The following is a 15,087-nucleotide window of genomic DNA, read 5'->3' as shown; positions in this document are numbered from 1 at the left end:
TTTATGCACTTCTTCTCCAATATACAAAAGGAGATTGTTCTACTTTAATGCTTGAAGGATGGAATCCTCCATAAAATTCTTTTCCAAATTGCAGGAAAATATTGTTCTACGTTAAAGCTTGGAGGTTAGGACACTCCATGGACGTCTTCATCAAGTTGCAAGAAGGGGTTGTTCTACACCAAATTGAAGCATAGGACTCTTCATGGACTTATCCAAACTAAACGAAGATGTAGTTCGACACAAAAATCTTGAAGGTTGAGGCACTCCATGTAATTTATCGCCACAAGGTTGAAGGATGGGATGCGCCACGTGCTCGCCTGCCAAGGATGGTATATGGTCGCTCCAAACCTCCTTCTTGCCAAGTCACAAGGAGGGGATGCATCATGTGTCTCTTCATCAAGACGCAAGGAGGAGACGTGAAATATACTTCTTCGGGGAGGTGACATACCAACTAGTATCTCGCTGAAGTCACGAAATTGTAAAGAAAAGACACCAAGTGGTTCCCCGCCAATCATGTGGACATCACTTTCGTCTTCTTGGACTGATATTGAGACTGGTTGCGCTTATTTATAAACCTACAAGATAAGAAAAATAAGTGCAACCCACGGTGTCAGCGACACGACGCTTCAATACGGATGGTGATCATTGTGACGTGCACTTCTCTGCCGAATCTTGAAGGATGGAATACTCTACAGATTATTCCATCAAAGATTGAAAAATAGGAAGCTCCATGAACTTATTTACCAAGCTGCAAGAAGGGGCCATTCCATATCAAATCTTGAAGGATAGAACTCTCCGTGGATTTCTTCACCAAGTTGGAAGGAGTTATCCCACGCCAAAGCTTGAAGGTGAGGGATGCTCCACGGACTTTCTAGCCAAAGGTTACAAACAGAAGTTCTTCATGAAATTTTTCACCAAAGCCACAAGGATGAGGAGGCACCAACCTTTCTCTCACCAAACCTGAAAGAAAAGAAAAAAGAAGTACGCTGCCCAAATAATCCTCCTAATTTCGGCCTTTGATTCAAAGATTTACTGTGATTGGATCAAAGAGGGTGGAACATCGAGCGTTGTATATATTGTATCTCTCAAATTTCTTTTCAATGGCACAAACTACTCGTGATTTGGACGCTCTTATCTCGAGATATGACATTTTCACTGAGAGTGCACAAAGTTGTGAGATCAGCAAGCCAGATGCATTGATCAACTTAAAAAGTTAATTCAATCCAATCTAGAAGGTTTTTGGAGGTAAATTTTTGATATATTGTAGTCCTTTGAGTCTAGCATCAGTAGAATCAAGCAGCTTGCAATTTCGACATTCCTACAATAAGATACTAATTTTTGGTGAAGGCGCGCAAAGCTGAAGGAGCCAGCTGGTTGGAACTCGTCTCCTAACTTCTGACAAATATCTGGGAAGATCTATGTAACATCTAATTTTGACTTTTACGTATTCCTAGTTCTAGAAGTCTAGTTTTCGAATCCACAAATCGCTCGTGATTTCGACATTCCTACACCAAGATATGAATTTTTTGGTAAAGACGCGCAAAGCTATAAAGTCGAGTGCGGCAGTATCTAAAACGAAAATTCAAAAGAATACATGAGAAGCTACAAAAGGAATTTCACCCCAGAATTTTTGATACGTTAAAGTATTTGAAGTATAGTTTCAAAAGAATTAAACGACTTGTATTTCTGATTCTCATACGACAAGATATGGTTATTTTCTCCACATATGCGCAAAGATGGCTATCCTAGACAGCTTCTGTAGCGAAAGAAAAAAGGTTTTGGAGTCCTCGGTGCCAACAACATGAAGCTTTTGGTCATGTTTAATTGATCGGTGCCAACGACATGGAGCTTTAATTCAACAACAAGTAGCGGTGTCAATGGCATGAGGTTTCAACTCGTCACGATAGATAAAGGTACTAGTGACTCGAAGTTTCGGATCTGCGTGACAGGTAACGATGCCCAACGACACGAAGCTTCAAGCTATGGCCAAGTTTAATGTCAAAACAATTGCACAAGGTTTGCCGATTTGAACTTTCTTTGCTGATGCTATCGGTTTCCTAAAAAAAAAATTGTGAATGAAACCAAAACATGAAAAAGATGCAAGAGAAAGGGGATTACAAACACGAAGAGCTTTGTGTATCTTCTGCAATGATTAGAGAGCTGCAAGTTTGTATTCTTTATGTGTTTGAGATGCACCTCATTCCCTTTTTATAGAACTCATGAGGCGATGGTACCTTCCTTGGTGAATAAGAATTTTCCGTTAAGGGAAAAAGAGCAATTCCTAGTGGACTAATAACCAAGTCTTACATGAAAACTTTGAGATAGAATTTAAATGGGAGAAGCGCATCACGTGGTGGAAGGTTGCTTGAATCAAAGGAGAGCTAACTTGTCCTAAGGGGTTTCAAGTGGATTCTTACCAAATTTGGTAATCCACACCCATAAAGGGCTAGTTTAGAGCCGTATTATTTTTGAAATCTACCGCCTAGTTCCATATTGATGGTGCAACGTGGATATTATGGTATTTACCTAAGAGAATTGACGCAACTAAACTCTTCTCAAAAATGGAGAGCAAAACAAGATGGTTCACTTTGGTATATCAGACAGTTTGGTTAAGGAAGTCATAGAGAGACATTGTGTTCACTTGTACTTCAAGTCTCTTCTTTGATTTTGGCAAGCCTACACCCCGACAAGCCTTGAAGTAGGGGGCATTTGTAGACAGTTAAAATTTTATTAAATTTAAATCCATAAAAAAATTGGATTTTACCATACATCAAATATATATTAGTCCAACCAAATATTTTGGGCTAGTATAATTGGGTTATTTATTTAAATCTAATTAAATTAATTTAAATAAAAGTTCAATATTATTGGGCTAACCCATTTAATTAATTTTCTATTAAATGGATCGATCCATATAAAGCCCCAGGCCCAATGGCCCATGAGGATTTTCTTGGATGCTATTCCACCCCACACCTATATAAAGGGGTCAAAGGAGAAGGCTAGAAGGAAAAATAAGTAAGCAAAAGGAAATGCTAAAGAAGCTCTGAAGAATAGCATCAAGGTCTCCATCCACATCTACAATCTTCGTCTGTGGTCAAATCCCAAAGGCAAACTCAAATCAAAAGCGGGCGGCTTCAAATCTTCCGTTCGTGATAACCCAACAACAAATCTTGGTTCGTGACAACCTTCAAATTGTTCGTGACGCACCACAAATCTGAAATCCATCACGTTTAAGATCAAGCTCTCGAGCTCTTGAACCATCGTTCGTGAGGAGAGGAATCAGAGGACTACGTCCCTTTAAATTTGAGATATTCTAGGAGCTGTAATCCCATCACTTGAAACCAAATATAATATTTGTCGCTATATTTCTTGTCTTGATTATTATTTTTCAGGAATAAAATTTAGTTGTTACATATACCTTTGTGCATATTAAACCCTTTAAATTTAGTAGAACAAGTATTTTTGGTCTCTTTTTGCTAGGGGTAGTTAAAATTAACAGACAATCACTTAAGAAAAATATATTGAAAGATTTGAAAGCAAAAAGGGAGTGGAGGAGATCTCAAATAATTAATATAACCAATACTAAAATTATTAAAAATAAAGATATATTTTATCAATATATTTTTTTATTTTTACTTTATACATTAAATTAATTTAAAATCATAATTTAGATTAAGATGTTGCACTATTTGAATTAAGCCTTTAAGATGACAAAAGGATGATATATTGCTTAAAGAACAAAGTAGACATTGCTTGAGATATGAGAGATTAAATATATTTTATTCAAATTTGAAGGGAAAATTCGATTCTTTTAGGCAAATTTGAAGAGGAAAAATAATTTTTATCTATAAATAAATGATATATAATATTTTAAAAAATGTATCACTTATGATTTTTAAGATTAGGAATGATGATATCCGGGAGAAGGTGCATGTGGCTCCCATTGATGACAAGATGCGGGAAGCGAGGCTTAGATGGTTCGGACATATTTAGAGGAGAAGCCCAGATGCTCCGGTACGGAGGTGTGAGCAGCTGGTTACAGAGGGCACGAGAAGAGGTAGAAGGCGGCCTAAGAAGTATTGGGAGAGGTGATCAGGCAGGATATGGCGAGGCTCCAGATTTCCAAGGACATGACACTTGATAGGAAGATGTGGAGGTCGAGTATTAGGGTTGTAGGTTAGGAGGTAGTTGAGTCGTACCTTACTTCGTACCATTGTGGGACTAGCCATGTAGGATTTTTATCTAAGATAGCTAGTGGCAATGTTGTGGCTTACTATTTCGCTTTTCAGTGCATGTCCTATTTACTAGCTATCGCTTTTGCTTTGCATCTTTCTTCTAGATTTTATGGTATTTCTATTTTTCTTATGATTGTTGTGGTGATACTAATATTTACTAATATTGTCTTCCTTTGCTTTGTATCTTTCTTCTGGATTTCATGGTGTTCCTATTTATCATATGATTGTTGTTGTGATACTAATATTGTCTCCTTTTTGTTATTTTATCTTTTTATTTTTTTGAGCCGAGGTTCTTTCGGAAAAAGGCTCTCTATTTTTTCGGGTAGGGGTAAAGTTTGCGTACACACTACCCTCCTCAGACACATTAGTGAGATTTTACTGGGTTGTTGTTGCTTTTGTTTATATTGTTGTATCACTTATGATTTTGTTTAATCTGATTTGGTATATTCGGTGAAACTAGTTGCACAGGTCAGCAAAGAGTCGGAAACGGTAGGGGTGGGTGAAGAAATAGAAGTTCGGGGCGGACATCTCAAAGTTGACAGATAATATATCTTGCTTTCTCACAACTGTGATAAGCTCATAACCCAATCTCATTTTCTCAGTTTCCATTTGCTATAAATACGTTCTTCCCCCTCTTTTCTTCTGTTATCTCTCCAACAAATTCGTCCTTCATTTTCCTCGGTCTCTCCGATCAGAGCTCCTTTACCAAATGGAGTCCGCCGCTGTTCTCCGCTCCTTTCACCGTAATTCTCTCCATTTCTTAGTTCTGTATATATATATATATATATACACACATTTTCAAGTGAATGGATTAATTTCTTTGGTGATGTAGCTATGTATTTTTGTTTGTGTACATCTGTGATTTTTTGCTGTTATATTGACGGATAGAGAGATTAAGCTCTTAGCTTAGTTTTTTCTTAGCTCTCGTTGCCGTTGGTAACAACGTATAGCTATCTACTTTACTTTCTTACTTTTTCATCTCAGATCCGACATTTTATAAGATTTCGCGCATATGAATTTTAATATTTTCTTAAATTGGAAAGGAATGATACCTGAACTGTATAGTGGCAAAACAGTGTCTTTTCTTTTATGCCTGATTTTAGATGAATTAAAGATCAGAAAGCTGTGGCAGTAAATATGTGTTATTAGATTAGTCTTTTAGAGGAACTTCAAACTAGTGGTTCTTGATTGATGAAGCTGCATTGTGTTGAGTGCAGTTTGCTTTCATGAAAAATCACGACAGATGTTCTAGCTATTTCTACTCGCGGGCAGAACAAAAGCGTGTTCATTCTGTTGAATTTAGGGGACTAATGTGCAATTGAGCTAGAAAAACATGAGGTAATTTATGAGTAGAAAATGATGTAAGGTGATCCAGAAAAGTACAAAAAAATAAATAAATTATTTCTCCTTCTACTTTAACAAATAGAAGGGGCAGTTTTTTTTTTCCTTTAAGCACAAGCATACAATTGGCTTTACCTGTTTTCATGCATGTGTTCTTTTAATAAATAAAACTACATTCCTCTTATCTTTGGATATTCACTGTATCCAGCCTCTGAATTACCTTACTGATGCCAAACCTGTTTTCTTGCATAAATGCTTGCAAGTAGTTCTAATCTATCTATCTGTTTCATGTGGATATCCTCCAATAGTTCTATTATAAATCTTTATTTCATGTGGATATCCTACTTAACTATTTATGATGACAGATTCAGTAGGTGCCACTTCCCATATGAGGTCAGTAATCGAAATGCCTGGTGTTTTTCCAATGAATAATGTTGCCTTCTCCAAGCCTACTAAGTTGCCCGTTAAGGGATCCTCCAGTGGTGCAAAGCTCGTGTCTTCTACTAACAAGCATAATAGATTGATACTGTATTGTGCAAAGACATCTGAAACAACTGTGACAGCAAAATCTGACGGTGAGTTTGCTTTCTTATTATGCCAGGTGTGAATCAGTATCTAGGGGCTAGTCATTTCTAATTTCCATTTGGCTATTGTATTGAATGTACATCTCATTCTTGGTTATTTGATGCGCTGGTGCTTTTTAGCTATGTTGCACCGACTCTCCAAATATGTTGTCACACCCGAGTCGGATCCTCCAAAAATGCACTATGTTTGGAGGATCTGACACGCACCCTTCGGTTTTTGGAGCAACATAGCTTTTTAGTATCTATCATACCATTATGCTTGCAATCACAGCCTCTTAATTCATTCTGAGTAGAACCTCTAGTGGAATCTAAAGATTATCCTTTTGGCATTTATCTGATAAAGAGTGGAAAGTAGTTTTCTGGATTCCTTTATTTTGTCTATGAGTGCAGCCCGTCACATCTAACTTCTAGGCCAAATTCCCTTAATCTGAAGGAGCTGTTCTTACAGATAGCCACCAAAAAGTGCCAACGGAGAAGAGTCCACTGCCAACAGCAACATTTCCAAAGGGTTTTGAGGTTTGTTATCTCTTTGATGTTGAAATGTCTCACTGGATTGTTTTTTCTTTTTCTTTTTTGTGGGTGTCTTAAGTGCCTTGTGTTGATTTTATTGCATTATATGCTTGATGCTTGACTTTTTGGCTTAATTGGTCCTCCTAAACTAAAGTTTGTTACATGATTTTACTGTTTTTATGCAAGTCCAGTTGTACTGTGTGGAAACCAAGAAATCCGGCAACTGCAGCCAATCTTTATTAAGCAGTTTTGAGCTTCTGATTTAGTAATTGTTTCTCATTTGTGCATGATTAAAAAATACTACTCATGTTTGTGGCAACCCGTAATAACCTGTGCCATTGTTCTTAATCTGGTGACTTTCAAAATCATGTATTTTATTCTTCATGTTCTTTATACAGCTTTCTTATCTTAGACATGGATTTCTGGACTTAGCTTTATGCTTGTTGCGACTTTAAGGTTTATTGTTGTTCTTTATACAGCTTTCTTATCTTAGACATGGATTTCTGGACTTAGCTCTATGCTTGTTGCGACTTTAAGCTTTATTGTTGTTCTTTACTGCTCTCATCAGGCTCTGATTACCGAAGTGTGTGATGATACAGAGGTTGCTGAGCTGAAACTTAAGGTAAGCATTTTCTTTGACTGCTCATGTGTCCTTTCATTATAGTGCATAACCACTATTGCTGCCTTTTCATTTGTTAGGGAGATTCTGAAATAGAAATTTATAGATGAGATTATAAGAGTTCAAAAATCTGAGGAACCTGGAAATAACCAAAGGAAATTTGAAGCTTGTCTTATCTTCAAACCATATGAGATTCCGTGGCCACATAGCCCTGCCATGTGTGCTATGACCTGAAATTATACATTAGACTACTAGCATATTCAAAATTATCTTTATTAGTCACTAATCAAACCTAACTTGGTAGAAATCAACAGATTGCTTATTTTACGTCGTTGACTAGCACCAAGGCATATAGCCTAGTGGTAACGGTGGGAGTCTTCCATATAATATAGATGTTAGGTCAGCCCTCACTGTCCTTCTTTGCCTTCCCCTTCCCCATTTGTAATCGAAAAAAGTTAAATTTAAAGAGCTAGTAAATTGTATTACGATTGTTAGAACAATGTCTAAAATATCTTGAAATGCTAGTGTTTGCTTTTTCAGCACCACACAGTTTGATCTGAAAGGTCTGATGATATATTTGGTAATAATTGGATAATTCAATCATTGATGCTGTGTGAATTAGAAATTCATATATTGCCTTGTAGTAGAAGAAAATGAATAAAAGTGCATATTAATTCGGTGAGCTTTGCAGTATTGGACCCCGCGCATAGCGGGAGCTTAGTGCACCGGGCTGCCCTTTTTTTTTTTTATTAATTCGGTGAGCTTTGCAGTATTGGACAATTCTGTCCACCAAGCGTGATCCATATATAACACTGCAATGACAAATAATATGGTTGAAACATTTCTGCATAAAGAATTGAAGGCTGCAATTACATACAGGAATTGTAGCATGTATCATCCAAGTAGTCACTGACAAATTTGGAATGGGTATTAAATTTTCTTATTTTCAGTTTGTTGATTAGTTGATTACGCAAATCTATGAATTCCATGTTGGGTTTTGATATGACAAGTATTGCCAGTGTAGAAAATCACTTTTGTAGGTTTCTCCATAATGATTTATTTATTACTTTCTGTCAAAATACAATTCTAATTACTTTTAAAATAGCTTTTCTAATATATTATGAAAGAAAAGGAGTTTATCTCCACTGATGTTTGATTGGATATTATGGTTTTTCTCATAGATCGGAGATTTCGAACTGCACCTGAAGCGGAACATTGAAGCTCCAATAGTGCCTGCACCTGTTGTTTCCACACCGCCACCACCACCACCACCACCTAGCGCAAGTAAACCATCCAATGCATCAACAGCTGCTGCTCCTGCAACTTCCCCGGGAAAATCTTCCTCAGAAAAGATCAGCCCATTCACAAACGTCGCTGCTGAGAAATCAGCAAAATTAGCAGCACTAGAGACTACTGGAGCTAGTGGTTATGTTCTTGTATCATGCCCGACGGTGTGCATTGCTTGACCCTGGTAAACACTTTTAGCATGTATCGTGGACTACGCCAGCAATGACTTCTGTTTTTTTTTCTGGCAGGTTGGTTCATTCCGAAGGGCCAGGACATTAAAGGGAAAGAAACAACCACCTGCTTGTAAAGAGGTAACTGAAGGCTTTCATTTGCTATGGATAACTACTAACTTTCTCTTAAAATTAGATTAGTATCCTATCGGATCTCTTGACCACTAGATGTTGTAGGCTTAGTTCTTCAAAAGATTATAGTTTCTTACTGAAAAACTATCATGTCTAGATATTGGAAGGGGTGAACGGAGGACATCTATCTTGTTTGTTTTGTGAGCATACCATTTCTTTGCTTAACGGTCTAAGAATTGAGAGCGGCAGTGCCTTACTAGGATCTTGGAACTCAGTAGACCATTGTTATTTCTTGTTAACATATGCTCTTGTTGTCTTCAATGTGATGCTCACATGCCAGGATTAACCTGACAAAGGCCTATATGGAGTATAGCTTAGTGCTTGAATCATGCGTGTATGCTTTTGTGCAGGGTGATGTTATCAAGGAGGGACAGATTATTGGCTTTTTGGATCAGTTTGGGACAGAACTTCCTGTCAGAGTAAGCCTCTCAGGCAAATCCGTTCTGTTTTTTATCTGTTATCAGGGTAATATTTTGTGACCTCTTTTTTTTTTTTTTTTAATTACGCAGTCAGATGCCGCTGGAGAAGTCTTGAAGATCCTCTTTAATGACGGTGGTATGCTTCTTTCAACTTTTTTGTGTTCTTTCTCCTTTTTTTTATTTGATGAAGTAAGATTTGCATTAAAGGCATCAAGAAGATGCAAAAGGTACAAGAAAGAAGTTCAGTTTGCTCCTAATACAAAATATTTCTAGAAAGAAGTTCTTTCTCCACCTCGTTTTACTCAGATTATCCCAGCTGCAGTTTTTCTGCCAAATTACCAATTTATATTGCATATGAGATATTAAAACCACAAAATTTGCAGTGGATATAGAGGAAGTTGATTGTTCACAAGAATTGACTGCAAGTCCGCACTACTTCATAGGGAAACAGACTTATTGCTATAATCTAAATGCCTTGATACTTTGACATAGGGTATTTTGAGATGTTTAAGAGTGGAAAAAGATTAGGAGAAGCTTTTCATCCTAATCTTTTTACTAGAGTTCTTTCTCTCAAAAGTAAAAACTACAATACTTCTCTAAAGAATTTGCTGAAGCATTAGTTGCGTCAAGCTTTGTTTAGCTTCTCCTCTAAAAGTAACTCCCCTCACTCCTCAGTAACTTCCCCACTCAGAAACTAAGAAAATAACTTCTACGCAATAGCGGTAGTGGGGTTGATTGGTTTCTTGTAACCAACCCATCTGGGTCAGGATCAACCGATATGGGCGATCAATAATTGACCTAAGCCATCTCCTACGTCGGACATGATGGGCTAGACTCCAGTCCGGTACCATGTCGACAACACACTTTATGATATTTTGGGTTAATTCTAATATTGGCCTGATATAATAACATTGTTGTCTGAGTTTCCTGTTGTATTTCTGTCTGGGTTGAGTGGATTGTTTAAAGTTGATTTGCTTTCTTTGACCTGGCATGTAAGGCTTTTATCATATAGGAATGACAGCAAATCTAGTGAGTCGTGTTTACATTTCTTAGCTAGTTGTATTATTTAAAAAGAAAGAAGGTAGGGTCCTCTGCGTTTCAGATTCTAGAATCAGATGAAACAATTGAAGCAATAGGTTGGATTCATCTATAAATATATAATCTAAGTATCTAACTTCAGTTTTCAGGAGCTCAACTAGATGGTATAAGAGCATTAATGCCGAAATAATACCAACAAATTAGCAATTTAGTTATTTAGGGTCAATTTTTGCGGATATGAGATAGGTATAGAAGCTGGTTTGGTTTGTGCAAAACGCTAGAAATGCTCGAGGCTATGCGGCAAATGAAGCACTATGAAGTTTGAAAGGTTTTAGTTTGCTGTGCAAGAAAAAGCAACCTATTGAATAGAAAGCGTGTGCTATGCCAAATGATTAAGAAAAAGAGCCTGTGAGGTTCTATATGTTGAAAGAAACTGATGATGCAGAGATTATGAATTACCTATAACAACTCTGTAATCATAAATGGGTAGTTAACGAGGAAGACACCAAATCAAGCAGAAATAGGTAAATGGAGAAGTCATGATAACTTTACCCTATTCTTTATCTAAAAAGAAAAAAGAAAAAGGATTACTTTTGCCAATGGATTCAATTGATCAATTACAAGTGACGAGAAAAAGTCAGTAGTAGGACCTAACAAGTATGTGACATACTCATTATTGCTTTAATCTCCTAAGCTGCCATCCTTGTTAGTGCCTAAGATCTATTGATACGTGAGCTTTTTCCACTTTGTGCGTTATGGTGGTTCTTTTTAACTGAATATAAATGGTTTTCCCAACTGGCCGACTCATACAAGGTCATTAACTAAGCCATTTGCCCTTTCCCAGTATTATCTCTCTGCCATCTGCCGGTGATGATTCTCTTAGCTTCAAAATGTATGCAAATATTAATATGCTTGATGTTGGTCTTTGCACGCATTTCTAATTTGTTAACATTATCTACTGTGCTCTCATCTTCTTTCTGGAAAACCTCAACTCACTTTTCAAATATGGTGCACCGCAGAAGCTGTTGGTTACGGTGATCCACTTATTGCTGTCTTGCCATCATTTCGTGGTATCTAACCGAAGTTGCTCACCTCTAGTATTTGAATTCTTGGAGAGCACTAAGGTTGCTGTTCTTTTCCTTGTATTTTTGGTCAACTCGGTCATCTTGGACTCTCCTAATCCCACTTGGGAAGCAAGTTTAGGTGGTAATGTAAACTTCTTATTATGGATTAATTCGGCTTTAGAACAATAAAAGATTGTCTGATGGAGGTTAAGAACTTGTTTTTTCTGGTTGTATGATATTGTATATGGGGCAAATGGCTTTATCAAGAGTCACCAGAAAAAGGGTGTCAATGAGTCAGTTTGCAAATTACTGCCGAGTTTTAGGATTAGTTGATTAGAGCAACTCTGGATGTTTTACCATGGAACTCAATGTGTTTTCTTTTTTCATCTTACCTTAACTAAGGTACTTCAACTTTTTAGCGCTTACCTTCTTCTAACCTCGCATTTGTCAGTAGTTAAACGCACCTTTCATTGGCACGGGCTTTTGTAGCTTTTGAGAACGCGCAAAGGTTTGTTATACCTGCATATGGAGCACCGACAACATCTTTTTACTTGTATTGTTATTTAATAAACAAAAGTTCCTTTTATTTTCCAGTTATCTTTTCGCTTTTGATCTGCTCCAAACAATTGAGCGAAATCAATACTTCAGCTAATATTAAGCCAACAATGAATTGCAACTTTTTACAGTTAAACTATTTAGCTACTGCAACAGTCTTAGTATGTCTCAGTGGGGAAGGGATAAACCAGTAAATAGGTGGAAGAGGAAGCACTAGGAAAAGATTCTTGAGATTTGAATCATACATCATGTTTGTGTTTGTGTAGGGTGAAGTTGCAATTATTATGTTATTAGTTTAATTTAATTATAAAATCTTTTTATCATCTCATAGGGAAGTTTAGGTGCCCCTTTTTTCCTGTTATACATTGGAAATCGGTGATAATCGAATCTACATCTATTAAGCAAAAAACTTTTTACACTACCAACTAGTGGTGACAAAATGGACATATTATCTATATTATTATAAAAGTGGAAAGCTCCTAACTTAAAAGTCAAAATATTAATTTACCCTTATCCTATTAAATTGAACAAAAAACAGTCTAAAATACCATACGCCTGTTCGAAGAGGCTTCCTTCTAACAATCACCGTCCTGAACTGTTGCACCGTTTTATTTCATTGTTTATAAAGTCAGAAGCCGATGGCACTTTTCCCTCAATCTTGGATATAACCTAACAGGTTTGCCCTCTTACAGATAGATAGATAGATAAATATATTCATGTATATTTTTTTAGTTATGGACAAAAACAATATATACATAACTTCCATAACTTAAAAGTTAAATTACCAAAAAATCCTTTAGAAAAACTTAAATACCCTACATATACAAATACAAAAAGAAAAAAAGAAAGAAAAAACTTATCTAAAAGTCACAACCGTTGGTGAAACAAAGAAGAATCATTATTCTAAACACCATTGTTAAGATAGAAAATAGAATTATGTACCTCTTGCTTCTTATATTAATGCCTTCATAATATAGTTACAACTCACAAGTGCCAACTGCTAAGGTATATATTAGATATCACTTTTTTTCAATCCAAAGATGCTAATTGAACGGCTTGAAATTTCTCTGTTTGAAAATGCAAGAAGGTTTGAAGCCTTGATTTGTAGGAAATTTTCGTCATCAACAAAGGACATGCATTTCCAGCATTTCTACTCTTACTCGGAAATAAAGAAGCGTAATTGCATGTTCAAACCCATAAGGACTTGGGATTGACCAATTATATATCATCAACAACGTACTTTATGTCTCAAAATGGTATTCTCTAAGGAAAATTGTCTCAATGGGATGAATCAAGGAGAAAGTGGCCAGCAAATCGGGTTCCACATTCTTTACTTTGAGAAAGTGGCCAGCAAATCGGTTTACATATTTTTAATTAATTTTGTCATTTATAAGATTCTATTTTCGATAAATTTTAATGCGTTTTATGTGATGAGATCAAAATATATTTTATTCGCATATTGTGATGGTTGGCAATATAGCTAAAGGTTAATTCTATTATATTACTTTTTCCGAATGATAAATCGTTTTGTTAGTATACAATTTGTTGCATGTATCAAATATGTGAAAAAGTTATCTTCAAGGTTGGAAGCTACGAATTATACTTATACTAATACTTGAAATTATTTTTGAAATATATATATATATATATATATATATATATATATATATATATATATATATATATATATATATATATATATATATATATATATATATATATATATATATATATAGTTGAGTCAATAAAAATATACATATGTTTGTTTGATCCGAATAAACGATCAAATTTTGATATGTTTAAGGATTTCAAAATATTAGTTGAAAATTCATTAAAATTAAGTCAAAATCCTACAAAACGATCAAGGAGTTTTATACTTTTAATGAAAGAAAGCATATAAAAAAATTAAAATTTTCTAATTGGAAATTAAAGCAACCCAAATAATCCTACAAGGACGGTTGATAACGTAGTAACTCAAGGTGGATACTATATATGGTAATTGTGGACAAGAATACAATAACTTTGGACAACATATTGTATGAAATTTGATTCTTTTTTTAATACAAGAAAGGACACATAATCTCTTATGAAAAAAAGAACATAAATTTGGATTAATTCTTCTCACACAATGGTAAATTTGGCTCCTTTAGTCAAATATGCTGATTGCTGTGTATGGGAAAGTTTTACACGGTAACAAGTTTTCTTTTAACTTAAGTTAATCGTTTGGTTGTATTTGGCGTTTGTCTGGAATAAACTTTCAAAGACTATCATTTGTTAAATTTCATTTGAAAATTGGTTATTCTTTTCATAGTAGATTTATTATAGCATTCAATGTAAATATATTTTATGCTTTTATTTAATTTCTTCATGGCTTAATAAGATGAAGACATCACGTAGAATTGAGTGCATGCTTCTCTATATTTTTTCGGTAAAATTTATTTGTGTCCCTCTTTGATTTTTTGTTGGTCTAAACTAGAAACAATGTATAAATTTAAAGTTGTCTGTATTTCAATACAATCAATTTTTCAGTATGAAACCCCTTTTTATATTTTGACTTTTATTTTTGCAATACACTTAAGCTAAAATTTTAGTATATATGTAAAGGAAGGAAAGGAAGATTAATCCTGCTACATTTGCAATTAATAATCATTTATGCTCACAGTGGGTGTCAATGTTCTTTTCTCGGTAGAAATACAATGGACAAACCTTCTTTTTATGCAAATCTTCCTATTACACAAGCGATTTTGGGATAAAATTTGTGTACAATTATCTCGACCTCCCAACCCATGTCAATGCAATGAATCAGAAGAAAGTAATAAATTAAAACCAGGTTCTATTTTTTTTACTACTTATTTTAATTATACTTATGAACTCAAATATATATATATATATATATATATATATATATATATATATATATGAATTTTCATAATCATCAAGTTTATTGAAAGAATAATGGCTGTTGAACTCTACATGAGTAATTTGTTACTGTTTTTCTTATGTTTGTTTCCTTTCTGGTTGAGTTGTGTACTTAAATATTAAATATGCTTAAGGGAAGTCTGTTCTGTTATCA

The 15,087-nt window shown here is 35.2% G+C and overlaps 1 protein-coding gene across 3 annotated transcripts; it reads left to right on the top strand.

Moving 5' to 3' along the window:
• Nucleotides 1-4,665: 4,665 nt before the first annotated feature.
• On the top strand, nt 4,666-11,884 carry LOC104110916 (uncharacterized). Of its 3 annotated transcripts, none has more exons than XM_070197035.1 (9): nt 4,666-4,978; nt 5,942-6,151; nt 6,609-6,676; nt 7,239-7,292; nt 8,471-8,740; nt 8,825-8,887; nt 9,289-9,357; nt 9,448-9,493; nt 11,415-11,884. In XM_070197035.1, exons 1-9 carry the CDS (start codon nt 4,945-4,947, stop codon nt 11,471-11,473), a joined length of 873 nt encoding a protein of 290 aa, XP_070053136.1. In that variant the 5' UTR covers nt 4,666-4,944; the 3' UTR covers nt 11,474-11,884. The 3 variants fall into 3 exon arrangements, with proteins under 3 accessions (XP_070053136.1, XP_009618777.1, XP_070053135.1); XM_009620482.3 differs by having other exon boundaries at nt 4,773-4,978; nt 6,594-6,676; XM_070197034.1 differs by having other exon boundaries at nt 4,776-4,978; nt 6,597-6,676.
• The last annotated feature ends 3,203 nt before the right edge of the window (nt 11,885-15,087 follow it).

The sequence above is a fragment of the Nicotiana tomentosiformis genome, chromosome 3 (assembly GCF_000390325.3).
Source record: "Nicotiana tomentosiformis chromosome 3, ASM39032v3, whole genome shotgun sequence".
Classification (NCBI taxonomy): Eukaryota; Viridiplantae; Streptophyta; class Magnoliopsida; order Solanales; family Solanaceae; genus Nicotiana; species Nicotiana tomentosiformis.
This window is presented reverse-complemented; position numbering and strand designations above follow the sequence as displayed.

What these genes read in the sequence shown, in the direction of transcription:
- LOC104110916 (XM_009620482.3), top strand. Translation starts at nt 4,945, where the DNA reads ATGGAGTCCGCCGCTGTTCTCCGCTCCTTTCACC. An exon ending in TGTGACAGCAAAATCTGACG is followed by an intron (nt 6,152 to 6,593) that starts GTGAGTTTGCTT and finishes CTTAATCTGAAG; the next exon opens with GAGCTGTTCTTACAGATAGC. An exon ending in AACCACCTGCTTGTAAAGAG is followed by an intron (nt 8,888 to 9,288) that starts GTAACTGAAGGC and finishes GCTTTTGTGCAG; the next exon opens with GGTGATGTTATCAAGGAGGG.